The 21749-nt window shown below is 44.0% G+C and overlaps 1 protein-coding gene across 1 annotated transcript in view; it reads left to right on the top strand.

The window, feature by feature from the left end:
- LOC122557055 (proteolipid protein DM alpha-like) overlaps window positions 1–21749 on the top strand; it is a 60782-nt gene that overhangs the window by 36262 nt on the left and 2771 nt on the right. Inside the window, exons 2-6 of the mRNA XM_043704306.1 lie at window positions 12275–12461; window positions 14925–15081; window positions 15806–15974; window positions 18901–18974; window positions 20773–20838. Of these exons, the coding sequence (XP_043560241.1) occupies window positions 12275–12461; window positions 14925–15081; window positions 15806–15974; window positions 18901–18974; window positions 20773–20838 (653 nt within the window). The remainder of the gene's footprint in view (window positions 1–12274; window positions 12462–14924; window positions 15082–15805; window positions 15975–18900; window positions 18975–20772; window positions 20839–21749) is intronic.

Below are 21749 nucleotides of genomic sequence, written 5' to 3'. Positions count from 1 at the left end.
CCCCCCCCCTTCCCCTACACTGAATTCAGTACAAACAATGCAGCCAGCCTATTTGATTTAACTTGCTTAGCTCCAAAATCATTCTGGTGATATTGTCACCCTTGGTCAGAGGGAAAAAGAGATCCTTCCTGAGGGAGTGTGTGCACAGATGTGAATGTATTTACTCCATGTGGGGTCTGACCTGTTACTCTGTGCAACTGAAGGACAACTTCCAACCCCTGGAGGTAAAGGTGCAATGGGATCGCCAGCAGCAGGAGGCGACATTGACGGAGGCCGGCTGGAACAGTCATATGGACTCTCACTGGAAAAGTGTGACTTTGGTGTAGAGTTGTGTGTTGGGAAGGGAGGGACTAAATAAGCCCTCTCCTTAGTCGAGCCAATTGGTTATTGGTATAAATAGCTCCTCGTTTATAAAGAACGAAGAAGATTACTGCACAGGAACAGGCCCTTTGGCCCTCTGAGCCTGCTCCAATCCAGATCCCCCGCCTAAACCTGTGGCCTATTTTCTAAGGATCTGTATCCCTCTGCTCCCTGTCCATTCATGTACCTGTATAGACACATCTTAAATGACACTATTGTGCCTCTACCACCTTCACTGGCAACACATTCCAGGCACCCACTACCCTCTGCACAAAAGACTTTCCACACATATCTCCCTTAACGTTTACCCTCTTGCTTTGAACTTGTGACCCCTAGTAATTGAGACCCCTACTCAGGGAAAACAGCTCCTTGCTATCGACCCTGTCTATTACCTCTCGTGATTTTGTCGACCTCAATCAGGTTCCCCCCTCAACCTCTGTCTTTCTAATGAAAATAATCCTAATCTACTCAATCTGTCTTCATAGCTGGCACCCTCCATGCCAGGTAACATCCTGGAGAACTTCCTCTGCACCCTCTCCAAAACATCCACATCCTTTTGGTAATGTGACAACCAGAACTGTACGCATTTTTCCAAATGTGGCCAAACCAAAGTCCTATACAACTGTAACATGACCTGCAACTCTTGTACTCAATACCATGTCCGATGAAGGCAAACACAATGACTGCAGATGCTGGAAACCAGATTCTGGATTAGTGGTGCTGGAAAAGCACAGCAGTTCAGGCAGCATCCAAGGAGCAGTGAAATTGACGTATTGGGCAAAAGCCCTTCATCAGGAAAACTTACGAAGGAAAGCATGCTGTATGCCGCCTTGATCACTCTACTGACCTGCGATGCCACCTTCAGAGAACAATGGACCTGAACACCCAGATTTCTCTGTACATCAGTGTTCCCCAGGAATTTTTCATTTACCGTATAGTTCGCTCTTGAATTGGATCTTCCAAAATGCATTACCTCGCATTTGCCAAGATTGAACTCTATCTGCCATTTCTCTGCCCAATTCTCCAATCTATCTATATTCTGCTGTATTCTCTGACAGTCCCCTTCGCTATTTGCTGCTCCACCAATCTTAGTGTCATCTGCAAAGTTGCTAATAAGTTCACCTATACCTTCCTCCAGATCATTTATGTATGTCATCAACAACAGTGGTCCCAGCACGGATCCCTGTGGAACACCATTTTGAGAAACTCCCTTCCACTAGTACTCCCTGTCTCCTGTTGCCCAGCCAGTTCTCTATTCATCTAGCTAGCACACCCTGGACCCCATGTGACTTCACTTTCTCCATCAGCCTTCCATGGGGAACATTATCAAACGCCTTACTGAAATCCATGTATATTACATCAATAGCCCTTTCCTCATCAATCAACTTTGTCACTTCCTCAAAGAATTCTATTAAGTTGGTAAGACATGACCTTCTCTGTTTTCCATTACTGATATACCCATTTGGAAGAAAATGGGTTTATATCCAATCCTTCAGTATCTTCTCCAGCAGCTTCCCTACCACTGACGTCAGACTCACTGGTCTATAATTACCTGGATTATCCCTGCTACCCTCCTTAAACAAGGGGACAACATTACTAATTCTCCAGTCCACTGGGACCCGACCTGTGTTCAAGGATGCTGTAAAGATATCTGTTAAGGCCCCAGCTATTTGTTGTCTCACTTCCCTCAGTAACCTGGGATAGATCCCATGCAGATCTGGGGACCTGTCCACCTTAATGCCTTTTAGAATACCAAACACTTCCTCCTTCCTTATGCTGACTTGACCTAGAGTAACCAAACATCTCTCCGTAACCTCAACATCTGTCATGTCCCTCTCCTTGGTGAATACCAACACAAAGTACTCATTAAGAATGTCCCCCATTTTCTCTGACTCGATGCCTAACTTTCCTCCTTTTGACCTTTTCCCTCGTTACCCTTTTGCTCTTTATATATGGATAAAAGGCTTTGGGGTTTTCCTTAACCCTGCTTGCTAAAAATATTTCATGACCCCTTTAAGCCCTCTTAATTCCTGATTTCAGATTGGTCCTACGTTCCCAATATTCTTCCAAAGCTTCATCTAGATCTTGTGTGCTTCCTTTTTCCTCTTAGCTCATCTCTCAATTTCACCTGTCATCCATGGTTCCCTAAAATTCCTATTTCTATCCCTCATTTTCACAGGGTCATGTTTATCCTGCACTCTAATCAACCTCTCTTTAAAAGCCTCCCACATATCAAATGAAGATTTACCCTCAAACAGCTGCTCCCAATCCACATTCTCCAGTTTCTGCCAAATTTTGCTATAATTGGTCTTCCCCCAATGAAGCACTCTTCCTCTTGTCTTTGTCCATGAGTAATCTAAAACTTTGGGAATACTGGTCACAATTCCCTAAGTAATCCCCTACTGAAACTTCAGCCACCTGTCCGGGCTCATTCCCCAACACCAGGCCCAGTATGGCCCCTTTTGGACTATATACATACTGCTCTTTAAAACCCTCCTGGATGCTCCTCGCAAATTCTGCTCCATCTAGACTTCTAACGTTAAGTGAATCCCAGTCAATGTTGGGAAAATTTAAATCTCCTATTTAATTTCCTTTCCAGTTGTAATGATCTGATGCCAGTGGAATAAAGGATCCTTCTTCGTGATCTTTGGACTCGAAGTCTGTTCACATCTCATGCTAGATATGCAGTAGCTTTTTACTGATTTGTGTATATAATTCAATAAGATTGTGGGTGGTCTGATTATGGCCACAGTTCCACGCTCTGACCCATCAGTGACGACTTGATTTCCTCATGTACTTTGACAGTTATTTTTATGTTGGTCAGACTGTTTGAGAAGAAAGTTGATGAATTTGCTGCTGCAATGACTCATTCATCTATGAATGTGTTTAACTGGTGTCTTAGTGTACCTCAAGCTGTGGCTGTGGACTGGGAATCTGGAGCATGTCAATGCACATGCTCCTTGATGCCCAAACTAAATGAATCTAGGAGACCCCTCAGTACCATTCTCCAAGATTTTTAGAATTAAACTGCAACAGCTATCACTAATCTCCATGTCTGGTCGTTGTCATGGGGTTTTTGGAATCACAGCTGTGCACGAGTTGACAATGGCCTTTTCTACATGTCAGCAGTGTCTAGCCTCTTAACATTTCCTTGGCTGTGAAGCACTTTGTGATGTTCTGCTGTCACAAAGGCAGTATGTGAAGTATTACTTCAGTTCTGTAAGAAAAACATTTGCACCGTCAGCTTTTACCTTGTCCTCATCCAAACCATATTCGACTGTGTTGCATCACCTAACACTTTCAGGTTTTGTATTGGAAAGGGGTGGGGAAGTATTGCTGGAATGCCCTCAAGGAGGTGCTGTGCTGCCCATATGAGTGCAGTGACTTGGGAATATGCACATTTTTGTCAAATCTTCTCTCCTATTTTGTACATTCTGAATTTGATGGCTAAGTTTGAATAGTAGCCCACGTGCTCCATCTGGTGGTTGATAGTGGTTATTGCATGCCCTATGGTCTGATGGGAGTGAAACAATTGATTAGGTTACGTACTCAGTGTGGAAACAGGCCCTTCGGCCCAACAAGTCCACACCGACCCTCCGAAGAGCAACCCACCCAGACCCATTCCCCTACATTTACCCCTTCACCTATGGGCAATTTTGGCATGGCCAATTCACCTGACCTGCACATCTTTCGACTGTGGGAGGAAACCGGAGCACCCGGAGGAATCCCACGCAGACACGGGGAGAATGTGCAAACTCCACACAGACAATCGCTTGAGGTGGGAATTGAACCCGGGTCTCTGGCGCTGTGAGGCAGCAGTGCTAACCACTGTGCCACCGTACAGCCCACTTTTTAAGAAGGAATGCCTTCTTAAAATTGAGCTGTCTGTCACTGCAGTACCAGGTCCTCTCCTGAAACTGGCCTCTTGACCTGGAGAGGCAGTCACCAAGAAGATCTTAGCTGCTGCAGCAATTTTATTTCTACCAAATAATGTGTGAACATGTGACTCGCTTAATGTTCTGTCAGGAAATATTTGAAACATAATTGATTTGATGTAGGAGTCATTTATTCTATTTTCTTAGCAACTGAAAGTGAACAGGTTATGCTGGCTTGGCAGTGAGATAGCTGGGAGCCAGTGTGTGGTTTTCATTGTCAATGAATCTGGTAAATGTAGAGCATCACTTGTGTTCTCCCTGTCCAGCTGGTTCATTGACTTGCTACCCTCGGTCCCTGTATTTGCTGCTGAGGTCAAGTTGAGAAGCAAAAGCTGGGGTAGACCATGCCTCTTTATATCTTTAATTGTAGTTTACCATCTTCCTTAATTACATCTTTCCACACTGTTGCCTTATTCTTTAAATACCTTGATATCGAAAAATCTATCGATCTGTCTTAAATATTTTCAATGACTAAACATCTTTACAAGCCCTCTAAAGACTGATGACATTTGAAAAGAGATATAAATCTTCCAGTGTTGGGACAGATGAGTCCACACCAAGATTTCATATTTAAGAATTATGGGATGTTTGTATCACTGGCTGGGCCCGCCTTTGGCTGTCCCTAGTTATCCTTAAGAAGGTGGTGGTGAGCTGCCTTCTTGAACCGCTGCAGTCTCTCTGCTGTGGGTTGACCCCAATGCCCTTAGGGAGGGAATTCCAGGATTTTGACCCAGCAACAGTAGTGGAACGGCTATATAATGGCTTCAAGGGGAACTTGCAGGGAGTGGTGTTCCATGTATCTGCTGCCCTCGTCCTTCTAGATGGAAGTGGCTGAGGGTTTGGGAGATGCTGTCTAAAGATCTTTGAACTTCGGCAGTGCATTTTGTAGATAGTGCACACTGCTGCTACTGAGCGTCTGTGGTGAAGCGAGTGGATGTGGTGCCAATCATCCAGGTAAGTAGGGATTCCATCAATCCCCTGACTTGTACCCTTAAAGTCAGGAAGTGAGTTACTGACTGTTTAAATTTTAGTTTGTAACAAACTAAACAGAGGCAAGGATTGGACTAAACTATAGACTATAAACCTTTTGACACTTTATGTCACAGCACATTTTTAGCAGATACGTAACATTGTATTAAAATCCCAAAAGTCTTCTGATGATGCTGCAGTCTCTCTGCTGTGGGTTGACCCCAATGCCCTTAGGGAGGGAATTCCAGGATTTTGACCCAGCAACAGTGGTGGAACGGCTATATAATGGCTTCAAGGGGAACTTGCGGGGAGTGGTGTTCCATGTATCTGCTGCCCTCGTCCTTCTAGATGGAAGTGGTTGAGGGTTTGGGAGATGCTGTCTAAAGATCTTTGAACTTCGGCAGTGCATTTTGTAGATAGTGCACACTGCTGCGACCGAGTGGATGTGGTGCCAATCATCCAGGCAAGTAGGGATTCCATCAATCCCCTGACTTGTACCCTTAAAGTCAGGAGGTGAGTTACTGACTGTTACAAACCAAAATTTAAACAAACTAAACAGAGGCAAGGATTGAACTAAACTATAGACTATAAACCTTTTGACACTTTATGTCACAGCATATTTTTAGCAGATACGTAACATTGTATTAAAATCCCAAAAGTCTTCTGATGATTCAGTATGCTGTTGCCTTCTGGCCCATTTGAGAAAACCTCCCAGTGTCCAATGTAAATAAAGACCGATTCATTCAACTCTTTGGATGCCAAAGAAAAGATTAGATTCCCTACAATGTGGAAACAGGCCCTTTGGCCCAATGATTCCACACCAATTTTCCAAAGCGTAACCCATCCAGACCCATTTTCTTCTGACTAATGCACCCAACGCTATGGGCTATTTAGCATAGCCAATTCACCTGGCCTGCACATCTTTGGACTGTGGGAGGAAACCGGAGCACCCAGAGGAAATCCACACAGACACACACGGAGAATGTGCAAACTCCACACAGACAGTCGCCTGAGGCTGGAATCGAACCTGGGACCCTGTTGCTGTGAGGCAGCAGTGCTAACCACTGAGCCGCCGTCCCACCTCTTTCCCACAAAAGGAATGTGTTTTGTGGGATTTCATGCACTCTAACTTTCACAATCACTGATCCCACCAACATTTGTTCACGAGCCACTCTGCTCAGTGATTACTTTACTTTAAAAATTGTCCTTTTCTTCTGCTTGACACAGCAACCCCTATTATAGTCCACTGCCCACTAATCCCGCAAACGGCATCTCTAACTCTGCAGTTTATATCTCCTTAAGATCAATAAGATCTACCTCCTCTTTAGTGTCTGGGTGTTAAAGTGTAAACCTTATCCCATGGCCACCAGGTTACATGGGCTTATCTGGCCAGAACTAGTAGGCAATTGTATCAACTGCCCTCTCTGAACCATTCGATTGAATTAGAGGAGATTATTTAAAACACAACCATTTTATAAAACCCAGATTCATAACAATCTGCAGACAGGTTTACAGCGTACTGATCCCTGCAGCATTCCATTCATCCCATTTTGTCAACCCAAAAATCATCCATTTATGCCTAATCTCTGTTTTCTGTAAGCTAACCATGTCTTGATGCATATCAATATGTTTGAGGGTGGCTCAGTGGTTAGCACTGCTGCCTCACAGTGCCAGGGATCCAGGCTTGATTCCAGCCTTGGGCAACTTTTTGTGTGGAGTTTACACATTCTCCCCACGTTTGCGTGGGTTTCCTCCCACAGTCCAAAGATGTGCAGGTTAGGTGAATTGGCCATGCTAAATTGTCCTTAGTGTTAGGTGTATCAGTCAGAGGGAAAATGGGTCTGGGTGGGTTACTCTTTGGAGGGTTGGTGTGGACTTGTTGGGCTGAAGGGCCTGTTTCCATACTGTAGGGAATCTAATCAAAATAATAAAGGTTCTTTTCTTTGAGTAAAGAAATTTCTCCTATCATTCTATGAAAATATTCCGAGACTCTGGATTGAATCTTGCATTTGTTTAGGCTCTGTGTCAAACTTCATGGAGTTTTGTGAAGAGTTTCTCTTCACAAGACTTAGTTTTTTTTTGTACCGCTATCTCAAACAGTACCAAAGCATCCAGCCCAATGGCACCTCTGTCATCTAATGCCAGCTTCATTCTCCCATCCACGAAGCTGGGAGAACTCACTGTTGCCCACATAACCCAGAAAGGAACTCCATCCCTGGCACTCATGCCATCTTTAAAAGTCTAGAGCTATTCTGCATGGTTCCTGACATTTGACTCGACATTGGGATGTTGTGGAATGAGAGGAGAGGCATCCTATTTCCTTCAGACTGACACAGAAGGTTGTGGCACCAGACACTGCCAACCTGATCTACGGTTGCTAACCGGGTCAGTGTGGTCTCAGTTGTCTGGCACTGTAGGTTTCTGCTCAATCAAATTACTTATCGCCACCTCCTCTTCACAACCTCACCCTCACTGGGCCACTGTGCCAACATCCCACCAAGGTTCATGTTCCACCATACCCTCTATAGCCTGTAACATCTTCCCTCCCTTACTCCAATCTCCGACACCACTAACCCTGCATGCCCTCTAAGCTACCCACTCACTTGCTTGTAGCACCTTACCATCTTTTCCCCCACTTGCAGCTGCACTAATGTGTGCTGTACACTTCAATCTCCCTTAATAGCTCCCTTTCCCACATTTCAGGAGAAAATAGCCCACAATAGAACAGAGGAGTCAAAGATAGGTGGTGGGCTGCCTGACATTTGGCTTCTTACTCCTTTTGAGGTGACGATCCTGTCCCTGACTGCCCTGATGCCTTGGACAGAGATTGGAGGTGGTTGATGTACTGTGAGGAAGCTTCAAGCTGAAGACTATCTCCCTCAACCTAACAGAGGCCTTTTGATAACTATGATGAGCTTCCTGGCTCTGTCTGTGTTAACTAACAAGGCATTACAGAAATGTAGTGAGTCTGGCTGAGGGGACATATTGCAAAAATGCAGTGCAAGAAAATTGTCCATGTCCAGTTTCCTCATGGTGGGTGTTTGGGTAGGAAGCTGCAGATTTAATGAGGAGAAATCTGCAGTTAACAAGGCCAGCACAAAGCAATAATTCCTCTTAATAGGAAACTTGCTGCTGCCTAGAGTGAGAATCTCATCTTAGCACCAGGAGCTCTGTTTGAAAATGCAGCGAGTTACTCCTGACATTGAGAAAGGCCTTTCCTGATTTTTTTTTTTTTTTTTTACTTGCATGATACTCCCAGATTTCTTGCTATAGCACACCTCGCCAAAATGCTTCAACTTCTGTAGTTGTGTTCTGGACTCTTGAGGCAGGACATCATCTTATTTGTCAACCTAGGCAGTTTATTTAAGAATTTTGTATTTAAGCAAGTTTTGAGAAGATTTGTAGCTCAGGTTGAGGTTCTGGATATAAGTTTGCTCGCTGACCTGGAAGGTTCATTTTCAGATGTTTCGTCACCATACTAGGTAACGTCATCAGTGAGCCTCCGGATGAAGCACTGGTGGTATGGCCCGCTTTTTATGTGTTTAGGTTTCCTTGGGTCTGTGATGTCATTTCCTGTTCTTTTTCTCAGGGGGTGGTAAATGGTATCCAAGTCATTGTATTTGTTGATAGCATTCCAGTTGGAATGCCATGCTTCTAGGAATTCTCGTGCATGTCTCTTTTAGGCTTGGCCTAGGATGGATGTGTTGTCCCAGTCGAAGTGGTGTCCTTCCTCATCTGTGTGTACTCTGACCTCTTGGCATCATGGTAGCCCACAAACCCACCAACACACTAAACCAGCAGCTAATGAACTTGAAAGACTTTACACAGACAACAAGCAAAACTAATGTAATTTACAAAATGCCTTGCAAGAAACATAACAAACACTACGTTGGACAAACAGGCAGAAAGCTAGTCACCAGGATACATGAACATAACTAGCCACAAAAAGACATGACCCAGTCTCAGTAATATCTTTACATACAGATGAGAAAGGTAACCACTTTGACTGGGACAACACATCCATCCTAGGATAAGCCAAACAGAGACATGTACGAGAATTCCTAGAAGCATGGCACTCCATTAGGAGTGCTATCAACAAACACATTGACTTGGATCCCGTTTACTACCCCATGAGCAAAAGAACAGAAAATGACATCACAGACCCAAGGAAACGTAAACCCATAAATAGAAAGCAGGCCATCCACCAGTGCTTCACCGGAGGGTCACTGATGAGTGTGGTGACGAAATGTCTGAATTTGAACTTTCCAGCTCAGCAAACAAACTTGCATCCAGAGTTTTGTATATTGCAGTGAGGTTCCCACTCATTCTCTACAGTCTGCATCTACTTAATATATCCGAGTGTGACTGTTCTTGTATCCCAGGAATCAGCCTGGTGAACCTTTTGTTTGTCTCCTTCCCGGGATAAGTTGGCATTTCCTTAGTTTAAGGAAATCTCCACATTAGTATTCCTGGTGTCCTGAGGATTTGTTATAATGCTGCTTCATTCTTAACTGTTGCCATTTATCTCCCTACATTCTGATTCATGTAGGAACACTATTGCTTATCGACTGTTATGTAATTTAATGTTGTTTCTTAATCTCTCTTAACCAACACACTCCTCGTTTCTGCAGTGCCAGTAAAAGGTTGATTAAAAGATTTCCTTGAGTTAGAGGAAATATCATTACTTCTTAATCCCAAATGTAGAATCAGAGAATCATAGAATCCTTACAGTGTGGAAGCAGGCCATTCAGCCTATCAAGTCCACACCACCCTAGCCAATCTGTGCATTTCCCAAGGCCAATCCACCTGACCTGTGCATCTTTGGATTGTGGGAGGAAACCAGAGCACCCGGAGGAAACCCACACAGACTCTGGGAGAACATGCAAACTCCACACAGACGCCCAAGGCTGGAATCAGACCCAGATCCCGAGTGCTGTGAGGCAGCGGTGCTAACCACTGGACCATCGTAGGAAGTTAAAAAGGAATAAGTGTCCAATGCCAAAGGAGCATGAAAGGAATATGCAATTTTAAATCCTTGGAGTATCCTTGAGATGTAAGGCTTTAACCTGAGACTGCAGTTGTTTATTTGGTATCTTAAATCACTAGTATTTGGTTTTATTGTCTCATGTACTTCAGTACGGCATACACGAGTGTACTAGGTGGCCATTTTCAGTACCATATTTGGTACAAAGATGCCAGTGTACAAACTTTTGGTATAAATTAGGAAAGTAAACCTAAAAGTTCAGCATCACAGTCCTCCCTAAGCAAACAAAGAGAGAATAAACAATAAGAGCAGACAAATCCGTGCTAGGCCTCCCCTCACAGCCGGGACTGGGGTAACATCAGCAGTAGAGAATATTTCTGTTGGCTGTTGCTGTTCTATTGTTTCTTTTTGATCAGTCTTGTCACTGGGCACTTTTATTCTGAAACAGAGACCGAGCTTTCTCAAGCTTTTGGTCTACAGTAACCAATCCATCTCCTGTCTGCTTCTGCAAGCATCTCGTTGAAATACGTTTTTTTTTAAGATTAGCTTGTTGGTGAGTGAGTTTGCATCTCTGCTGTGAGAAAATTCCCAGAAAGGGGTGTAAAAGTAGATGAGATTCCTCTCCATGCTTTCTGGGTTGTCTGTTTTCTGTGCTTGGTGATAAAATGTTAGTTTAAGTTCAGATTCATTTTCTTTATTGACTTCCTGAAGCTTGGCTGACCTTTTTTGTTCGGATGATTGCTGTGGCCATTAAGTGAATTATATGTTTTTGTCCCTCTTTGACACCATTTTAGTTCATGAAATTGCCAGGATTGAAAACCAGACGAGGCAGTTTGAACTTCAATTATCCATATTTTGTCACCCTTCATAACAATTTTGTGATCCCTCTTTCCTAGCGATTCCTTCCTGTCAGCATTATTAATCAGTTACTTGTCATGGCAGAATACCACATCTAAACTCTTCCGTTCCTAAGTTGGTTCCTCTGCATACTGATCAAGAAACCCCTCTCTCGTGAATTCATAGAATCCCTAGTGTGGAAACAGGCCCTTTCAACCCAACAAATCCATACCAACCCTCCGAAGAGTAACCCACCCAGACCCATTCCCTACACTATTATCTTTTTCTATGTCTGGCTAATGCACCTAGCCTACACATCCCTCAAAACTAGGGGCAATTTACCCATGGCCAATCCACCTAACCTGCACATCTTTGGACTGTGGGAGGAAACTCATGCAGACACTGGAAGAATGTGCAAACTCCACACAGACAGTCACCCGAGGCTGGAATTGAACCCGGGTCCCTGGTGCTGTGAGGCAGCAGTGCTAACCACTGTGCCACTCCTCGTGTTCTGTAGTGAGTCTGAAGTGATCCTCAACAAAATTCTCCCACATGAATATTTTCGTCTTCGAGGAACAGAAGGATCTTAGGGTGATCCCTGAAGTCGGCAGAGCACGTAAACCGAATAGATAAGATGCAAAGTGGAGCAAGAAAATGTCAGAAAAAGTGAACGTTTTTCTTCAAGGTAAAGATATGTAAAATAGTGGCAACCAAGGGTTTTATGAAAGTAAATTATTAATATTAAGAAATATGTGCTGGAAAAATAATTGGACTAAAAGCTGATAAATCCCCTGGACCATCAGAAGGCATGTTATGGGAGCTGTGGACCTAGTGGATGAATTTGTTTTGATATTCCAAAACCCCCTGGAATCTCATGGACTGGAAGTTAGCCAGTGTCACATTGCTGTTACTATTTCTCCCTGTGAACTTAAGACAGTGATCTAGAAGTCTTTGTATCACACAGTGCAGATCTGATCCTGACTTTGTCCACACCCACATGTATGTGTACACCACAGAGATCCCAGCCAATCACACCATGCTTTCATGGAATGCTGGGTAAAAGTCAGTGTGATCCAGGCCTGCTTTGTTTTACCTCCAGTGTGTTTGAAGGGAGTGTGAATGGAGGAGAGCTGAGGGGCAGATTCTGTATTATTTCTTGGTCTATCTGCTTGATTCTTGTCCCCTGCAGGTTGCTCGGAGTGCTGTGTGAGATGTCTCAGGGGCGTTCCCTACGCCTCGCTCATTGCCACCGTCCTGTGTTTTGTGGGAGTGGCCCTTTTCTGTGGCTGTGGCCATGAGGCTCTGACTGGGACAGAGAAACTCATTGAACTTTACTTTTCCGATGACTTCATGGACTACGCTATCCTAGCAAATGTGTATGTATCTCTTTCTCTTCTGTCTTTTCCCGATATTTATTTTTCTTTATTCATTAGTGGGATAACAGCATCAGCAACAACATCTGTTGCCCATTCCTAATTGCCCAGAGGGCAGTTAAGAGTCAACCACATGAATGTGGGTCAGGGTCACATGTAGGCCAGACCTTCCCTAAAGGGCATTAGTGAGCCAGATGGATTTTTGTGACAATTGAAAATGGTAATCACTAGACCTCTTGCAGATTTGTACTGAATTCAGATTCCACCATTTGCCATGGCTGGATTTGAACCTGGGTCCCGCAGAACATTTATCTAGGTGTCTGGATTAACGGTACAGTGATAATTGAGTCACTGGGCCATCATCTCCCTGCATGAGGAGGAACATGAAGCTGTGTCAGTTGGAGCAGAAAGTAGTCAAGGGTTATGGATAGATAATGATTGAACGAAGCTGTTAAGTTCACTGTGTAATCATCCACTTGGGAGCTGATGGATGAATCTGACGTTTTAATGGTTCTATGAACAAAGGGTTTTACACTATCAAACACAGAAATATTTAAACTCTATTGATCATGACGCAAAAAAATCAGTCAAATGCTGGACTTTATCTTAAGTGATGCTTTAGTTGTACAGAGCTCCTGTCAGATTGCATTTGGATGAACTGTTTTCAGTGTTGACATTCTGGGAGGGGGTCATTGGGGTTTTGGGCTAACCTTTGGAAATTCACCTGAATAATATCATGTTCACTGGGTTAAACAATGTAGACAAATGGGGCTTGTACTCACTTAAGTTCAAAGATCAAGGGGTGGTCTGGTCAGAGGTGTTTTTTTTTAATGATTCAGGAAGGTAGACGGGAGAATTCAGAATGAAGGAATTAGGCTGTGGGTAGGATCTGACTGAGATGTATAAAATTGAGGGTCCTCGATATTATCGATAGGAATGAATGTTTCCCCTTAGAAATGGGGTCAGTTACTGAGGGGAGGAGGTCTGTGGATTTGAAGTAAGGAGCAAGAGAGGACTTAGGAAAATTGTTTTCATTTCAAACATGATGAATGTCTGGAACTCACTGCAATAATGCTGAGAACGATTACAACATTTTTAATAAGTATTTTGATGAGCACTTGAAATACCATAGCGTACAAGGCAGTGGGCCAAGTGCTGGAAAGTGGAATGAGAGTAGAGAGGTCCTTGATGGGCTGAAGGGCCTCTTTCTGTACTGGTTATCATCTTTGGTTCTAAAGTTGGAGGTCTGTTATTTTTATTGCTCCTTTTTCCTGCCCCCCCCGGAAAAAAAGGCCATAGATGCTGAGAATAATTTAAGTTTTCATGACGCAGATCAGCTGCCTCTTTCTGCTGGGTAAGAGTATCCAAAGAGTTGGGGACAGAGTCAGCCATGATCTCACTGAATTACTAACTGCCACGATGGACTCAATGGCTTCCTGTTCCTGACTTCCCCTCTTGGTATAATGTGGATAAATGTGAGATTATCCATTTTGGTAACAAAAACAAGAAGGCAGACCTCTATCTGAAAGCAATAGATTGGGGAAGCAGGCAGTGAAGAATACAGATGGTATATTGACCTTTTGTAGTGAGAGGGTTCAAGTACAGGAGCAAAGGTGTCTTTCTGTAATTTTACAGGGGCTTGGCAAGACCAGGCTTGGAATATTGTTGCATTTCTGGTCTCCTTATCTGAACAAGGATATTCTGGCTATGGAGGGAGTGCAGCAAAGGTTTGCCGGACTGATCCCTGGAATGGCCGGACTGATATACGAAGGGCGACTGGATTGGTTAGGACTATATTCACTGTATTGTGGAAGAATGAGAGAGAATCTCCTAGAAACCTATAAAATTCTGACAAGGTAATTGCAGGAAGGATGGTTGTGATGAATTTTGAGAGTCGAGAACCTGGAGTCACCCTCCAAGATGCAAGATAGGCTATTTAGGACTGAGACGGGGAGAACTTTCTTCACCCGGTAATGAGTAATGAGCCGATGGAATTCTCAGCAAGTGATTGAGGCCAAACCATTGCGTGCTTTCAAGAAAGAGATAGACATTTTTTTACTCGGAGAGTAGTAATGCTTTGCCTGCAACGGTAGTAGATTCACCAAGTTTAAGTGCATTTAAGTCATCATTAGTCAGGCATATGGACGTACATGGGATAGTGTAGGTGGGATGGGCTTCAGATTAGTGTGACAGGGCAGCGCAACATCGAGGGCCGAAAGGCGTGTACTGCGCTGTAATGTTCTATGTTCTATTGTTCTTGAGGCTATAGGGATAAAAGTGTCTGGGGACAAGGCAGAAGCAGGGTGCTGAGGTGGATAATCAACCAGCATCATAATGAGTGGCAGTGCAGACTCAAAGAAGTTCCCATTGTATTTCTGTGATCTGTGTTCTTGCACGTTGTGTGTAATGAGGTGTATTGACAATGTGATTTGTTTCTGTGTTCCCTGTTCTTTCTGCTGTCACTAGGATCCAGGTGTTCCAGTACATTATCTATGGGACAGCATCATTCTTCTTCCTGTATGGGGTGCTGTTGCTGGCAGAGGGCTTTTACACCACCAGTGCTGTCAGATCCCTCTTTGGGGAATTCAGGACCACCCTGTGCGGCCGCTGTGTCAGTGCAACTGTAAGTCTCTCAAATGCTGTATGGGAAACACGTGAATCTGAACTCTGACTTCCGTTCACAGATGATTGGCCAGGCTGCATTTCCTAGCCCCAACACCATGCATTTATGTTTCCCATTGCCCTTGGTTCATAAGGGAGTGAGTAATGTTTCTTGGGTAAATGGAGTTGCCCACTTGCCATAATCAATTACAAGAGTGTCACCTTAAACTACACAAGCAGCTGTTGGCATCTTCTTTTCCAGTTCCATTCACACCATCCTGTGATGGGACTCATGACAAACTCTTCTTCTCCCAATAACTCACCCTCTCACCCCTTATGTGCCCCATCGCAGGCTGACTGTCTCATATAGTCCCAAGACTTGTGGAGCATGTGAAGACTGATTGCACAAGACTTTGAGAAATGCCACAGGGATAAGTGGGGAGACTGATGTCGATGCAGTGACCCAGTGCTAGTATAAGATGGTAACTGAGATCTGGTTTTGCAAGTTCAGTCACAGCTCCGAATACCAAGTTCAAGACCAAAAAGAAAATGCTGGACAATCTCGGCAGGTCTGGCAGTATCTGTAAGGAGAGAAAAGAGCTGACGTTTCATGTCTAACTGACCCTTTGTCAAGGCTTTGATCCTTGGTTCAAACTGTGGTAAAGTCTCTGCCGCTCTCTGTCATTGCATTTTGAACTGAGAATGTTTGTTTGCATTTGCTAATTACCCCTCTCTTCCTCTTCCAGTTCATCTTTCTGACTTATGTGCTAAGTGTTACCTGGATGGGGGTTTTTGCTTTCGCTGCATTGCCAGTCTATATTTACTACACCATGTGGTCCACGTGCCAAACACTCAAATATGTGACAGATGGAAATACAGGCTTTGATGATGTCTGTGTGGATGCCAGGCAGTACGGTATGGACTCTGGCCATATTTCAATGTGGAATAAACACTTCCTAAATTATTCTGATTTGACTTTCTCCTCATACAACTTTGGAGCTCAAGGTGCTGTCACTCCTGTGCACCTAACAGTGCAGGGCAATCCCTCTGGGAAGGGGTCCAGAATCTCTTAGTACAGGACACTCTCTCAGAGAAGGAGTCCAGGGTGTTCGGTGAGGGACTGAATGAGGACAATGAGGCACTCTTTGTGCATTGTAGCCCTGGAAAAGGGATAGAATAGTGGACTTTTAATGGGTATTGAGATAAGGAGGATAACAATGGGATGTCTTTCTCCAATTAGAAGTTTGGGCAGCATGGTGGCTCAATGGTGAGCCCGGCTGCCCTCAGCTCCAGGGTCCTGGGTTCGATTCCAGCTTTGGGTGACTGTCAGTCTGTCTGTCTGTGTGGAGTTTTTGCATTCTCCCCGTTTCAGTGTGGGTTTCCTCTGAGTGCTCTGGTTTTAACCCACAGTCCAAAGATATGCCGGTCAGTTGGATTGGCCATGGGAGATGTACGGGGTTAGAGTGGAGGAGTGGGTCTGAATGGGATACTGTTCAGAGGGTCAGTGATCGCTCGATAGGCTGAATAGTCTCTTTCTGCACTGTGTGTGTTCTGTGAGTCTTTAGTGAGATCTGGTGTACAGTTTTGACCTCCTCTGGAGGCATTCACTAACATTTTAGACAGGATGCAATAAAGGAGCAAAAACAGAAATTGCTGTAAAGACTCAGCAGGTCTGCCAGCATCTGTGGAGAGAAATTAGAACAATGGAAAATTTCTGAAGTGTTAATGCTGATTTCTCTCCACAGATGCTGCGAAACCTGTTGAGTTTTTCCAGCAATTTTTGCTTTTGTTTCTGATTTCCAGCATTGGGTCGTTCTTTTGATTTTTCTTTTTGCAGTAAAGGAGCACTTGTTTGATTCGGGAAATGAGGGGTTGCCTCTCGGGGGTTATTAATTAAAATCAATGAGGGAAGAGGACATGTTAATGAAGACAATATTATTGGATGAGGTGTATATAATCATGTACCACATAACAAGCTGCTCAGCCAAGTTCCTGTGAGTAAAGGAAACAGTAGCAACATGGATAGGAAATTGGCCGAGCGACAAGAGGCGGGATGTTGAGATTGGTTTTTGGACTGCGGGAATGTTTATAGTGGTGTTCCTCAGGGGTCTGAGTTGGCACTCCTGCTTATATGTATTAATGTGACCTTGACTTGGATATATGCAGGGTACAGTTTCTTTTAGTATTTAAATTATGAAAAGGATAATAATAACAATCAAGGGCACAGGTTGGTGGGATGGGCAGACTATTGACGTTTGATGCAGAAAGGTTGGAAGTGATTCATTCTTGTCGATTAAACAAGGAAAAGTAACATAAAACAAGGGCTGAGATTCCAAAAAGGGGTTCGGATGCAGATTGACCGGGAGTAAATGCATGCAAGTCATTTTAAAGGTTGCCAGGCAAGTTGAGAATGTGTCTAAGAAAGCACACAGGATCCTGGAATTAATTAAGACTGTGAAAGCAAGTTAGATGCTAAACTTGCTGTGGTATCCACACTTTGGGAAGGGTGGGAAACTTTGGAGGGGAGCCAAAAAATCATTTCCACAAAAGTTTGTGGGTATGAGGCACTTTCAGATCTTGCCAAGTTAAGATTTTCGATGTAATGACTGCTGTCTCTGGAGAGGAGATTTGAATAAAGTTCAAAATCTGCGTTGGGTAGATGGAGAAGAACTGTTCCTGTTGGTGGAAGGATTTCACATGAAAGGAGGCAGATTTAAGGTAACTGTCAAAAGAAGCAATGAAGACAAGAGGAAAAGCAATTTTTTTTTCTTTTTGGAGTGAGTTGATGGGATCTGGAACGTGCTGCATGAGAGTGTGGTGGGTGTAGGTTCGAATGTCCATGTTCAAAAGGGAAGTAGATAATTATCTATAGAGGAAAGGAAATGCAGAGCTATCGGGAAGGGTTTGGGGAGCAAGACTGGATTAATTACTCTTGCAGAGAGCCAACTCGATGGACTTAATAACCACCTTCTATATTGTGACCACTCAATGATTCAATTCAAGATGATGCTTGATATAGAAGCAATAGGGTTGAAAAGGGGAATTAAGTTTGAAGATTAGGCCATGAGCTTATTGAATGGTCAAACGTGCTCAAAGCTGAATGGCTCACTCCTGTTCCTATTTCTTTGTTCAACTCCCAATCATCTGGTGGTGCAGGGATTAACACTGCTGCCTCAAGTGCGCAGGGACTCAGATTCACTTACAGTCTTGGGTGACTGTCTGTCTGTGTGGAGTTTGCACGTTCTTCCCATTTCTGTTTGGGTTTCCTCTGGGTGCTCCAGTTTTCCCCTCATAGTCCAAAGGTGTGCAGGTTGGGTGAATAGGCCATGCTAAGTTACCCCACAGTGTCCAGGGATGTGTAGGCTAGCTGGATCAGCCAGGGCAAATGCAGGGTTACAGGGATATGGTAGTTGGCGGTGGAGGGGGGGGGGGGGGAGGAGAGAGGGAGGGGAAGCTTGATGGGTCTTTTTTTTTGACGGTTGGCGTGGACCCGATGGGCCCTATGAGGCTAAGGTCATCCATGGTCAAATTAAATATCAGAAAAGCCTTCAGAGGCTGAACAGGATTGATCCTGTTTCTGAGTTAATGAATCCCACTGAGTTCTGGTAATGAGCTGGTTTGTAGTACAGGGTAAAAACAATGACTGCAGATGCTGGAAACCAGATTCTGGATTAGTGGTGCTGCAGATGCTGCCTGAACTGCTGTGCTTTTCCAGCACCACTAATCCAGAATCTGGTTTGTAGTGTAGCCATGTGAGACACATTTAACAACACACCACTTAAAATTGTTCTTTGTGTTTTTTGTGGGGACTCATCCTCGTCCCTTCTCCTCCTGATTTCAGGAGTCCTGCCATGGAGTGCTAATCCAGGGAAGATCTGTGGCCTCAATCTAACATCCGTTTGTAATGCCTCAGAGGTAAGTGATTTCAAACCAATTGATGCACCTCAGTTCAGAGTAACCACTGCTTCACCAAGCAAGTTGCTACCCTCAAGCCTGCAGCCAAGAAGTCTCCTTTTGCTCCCTAAGTTTGAGGCTTGTGTATCAAAACATGATAGGAAAGCCTTTTTTGTGGTCCAAGTGGGGCATCTCCAGTCTATATCCAACCCTGTGCTGCTGAGATGGTCAGTGTTGTCACAGGAGTGATCGCACAAAAAGATACCCTTGAAGGAGGCCAAGGGCTCTTTCAAGAAATGTTCAGAGCCCCCAAATCCTTGAGTGGTTGAGGGGGAAATGTGCCACTACAATTAATGAATAGTGAAACTGTTCTTGAAAGAGACAACCATGGGAGAGAGAGAAAAAAAAAACATTTTTTTTATTTTGCAGAAGTGGGAGTAAAGAGTTAACTGTACAGTGTCCAATTGTTAATGGTGAAAAGGTGAGTTGTAAAAGAATTCTGGAGGATCCTGTATTCAGGGTATTTACTGAGCAGGGGTGAAATAATGGCCCATTAGATGGAACTGGAGCCTGGTTCTGCAGGGGCTGGAAGATGTCCTCTCTTACCATCCCTTGAATAATTATACTTCCAGTGTGTAAATGTTCAGTCACAAAATTATAGACCTTGTCTTCCCACACATGATGCACCTGACCTGGGAGTCTCTGGGCACAGTGAACTATGTGATCAGTTTTAAAGAGTAGAGAAGATTTACACTGTATCACTGTGTTGAACATGTCCTGGGAATTTTTGATAGGAACAGTATGGATGAACCTTTACATTCAGATTAAATGATTAGAGGCAGCTTTTATTTTCCATTTAAGAGTAGATGGAGCTTGACTGTCTGCCTCCAGCCCAGAGCTGTACCTGTCCTGGGAGTGATTTGATGAGGACACCATGAAGGGAGATTTGCATTCAGTTTAAAAGAGTAGAGGCAGCTCACTATGTGTGTATTGAATACTGCTATAGCTGTCCTTGGAGTGTTTGATGGGGACAGAATTGAGGGACATTTTACTTTCTGTTTAAAAGAGTAGAGAAAGTTTAATTCTGTATCTAACTCAATGTTGCCACTTTCCTGGGAGTGCTTGATGGGGAACATTGTACAGGTAGCTTTAGTTTTGTTTTAAAAGAGTAGTGGGAGCTTTATGTCTAACCCCATGTTGTACCTTGGAGTGTTTGATGGGGACAGTGCAGGGAAAGCTTTACTCTGTCTATAACCCTGTGGTGTACCTGTCTTCAGGGTTTGATGGGGACAGTGTTGGGGGAGCTTACTTTCAGTTTAAAAGAGTAGAGGGAGCTTTATTCTGGATCTTGTCAGATGGTTCAATTCCTACTCCATGTCCCGCACAAATCCATTTCCACTAGAATCAGCAGCTGCAAGTGCCTGGTGCTGGTGGATTTAGCACTTTGGGGTAACGTAATGTCCCTCTCTCCAGGATTGTCAGCATCATGAGAACCTGCTGAATAAATGGAAGGGGAAAAGTTTCAGATCATTGACTGACGTGCACTGTGACCTTTTTCATTCAGTGGTGCTGGAAGAGCACAGCAATTCAGGCAGCATCCGACGAGCAGCAAAATCGACGTTTCGGGCAAAAGCCCTTGCTTTATTCCTGATGAAGGGCTTTTGCCCGAAACGTCGATTTTGCTGCTCGTCGGATGCTGCCTGAATTGCTGTGCTCTTCCAGCACCACTGATCCAGAATCTGGTTTCCAGCATCTGCAGTCATTGTTTTTACCTTTTTCATTCAGTTCCATGTTGAGTTCCTTTGTGTTTTTGTTGTAGTTTGAACTGACCTACCATCTCTTCATTGCATCGTTTGCGGGAGCTGCAGCCACTGTCATTGCTTTGGTAAGTTAACAATACGAAGATCTTGAGAGGATGGTGAGTAAGTTTTGCTGCATTTGTGGACAGCGTGAATGTCATTTTGATGTGGGTCAGAAATGGTTCACGCTTGACTTGAGTGCAATAAGCACCAGTCCCTGTGGTGTGACAGGGTCTTTGTCACAGTAAAGAAGGAGTTTATAGGAGACAGACCTGGGGCAAGTCACAGACTCTGTACTGATATAGATCACATGCATGCAAATTACAAGTACTTGCAGGAATGCAATAAATTTCATTCTGGTTGCTGAACAAGACTTTTTTCTAGTTAGACCAGAAAGATGGAGATCTTAGAGATCACTTTTGTTTTAGCTTAAAGAAATTCCAAACAACAAATCTCAGTAGAAAGCTGAAAAAAGCTAAAATACCAAATATCCCAGTTCCTGGCATGCACATATATCCCTGGCATGTTTGCATTTACATGTGTGGTGTGTATCGCTAGCATGTTTGCTAATACAGGACCTGCAGCTCAGAATCAAAGCTGGATAATCCTGTTTCGAGTGAGAGCATAATTTTATCTGATTGATCAAAGTCTTGTTTACATTTGACTTTCACTGACTCTGCAAACAATTTTTAATGACATTTTTTTTACTTCTTCACCTATTTCTTCCCCCTCTCATCCACTACCTCTCACCATCTCGCCTCCCCTCACACTTTCAGCTCACCTACATGATGTCCTCCACCTACAACTATGCTGTCCTGAAGTTTATGAGCCGGGATGATTGCTGCACGAAATTCTAACTGGAAGCACAGACTGCGATCATCACTACCACTCTCCAAATCTGTCTCCCCCTCTGTCTCCCCCTCCGCCTCTCCCTCTGTCTCCCCCTCTGTCTCCCCCTCTGTCTCCCCCTCTGTCTCCCCCTCTGTCTCCCCCTCTC

This window comes from Chiloscyllium plagiosum, chromosome 15 (genome assembly GCF_004010195.1).
Source record: "Chiloscyllium plagiosum isolate BGI_BamShark_2017 chromosome 15, ASM401019v2, whole genome shotgun sequence".
Classification (NCBI taxonomy): Eukaryota; Metazoa; Chordata; class Chondrichthyes; order Orectolobiformes; family Hemiscylliidae; genus Chiloscyllium; species Chiloscyllium plagiosum.
Note: the sequence above shows the minus strand (reverse complement) of the source record. Positions and strands in the feature narration are given on the sequence as shown.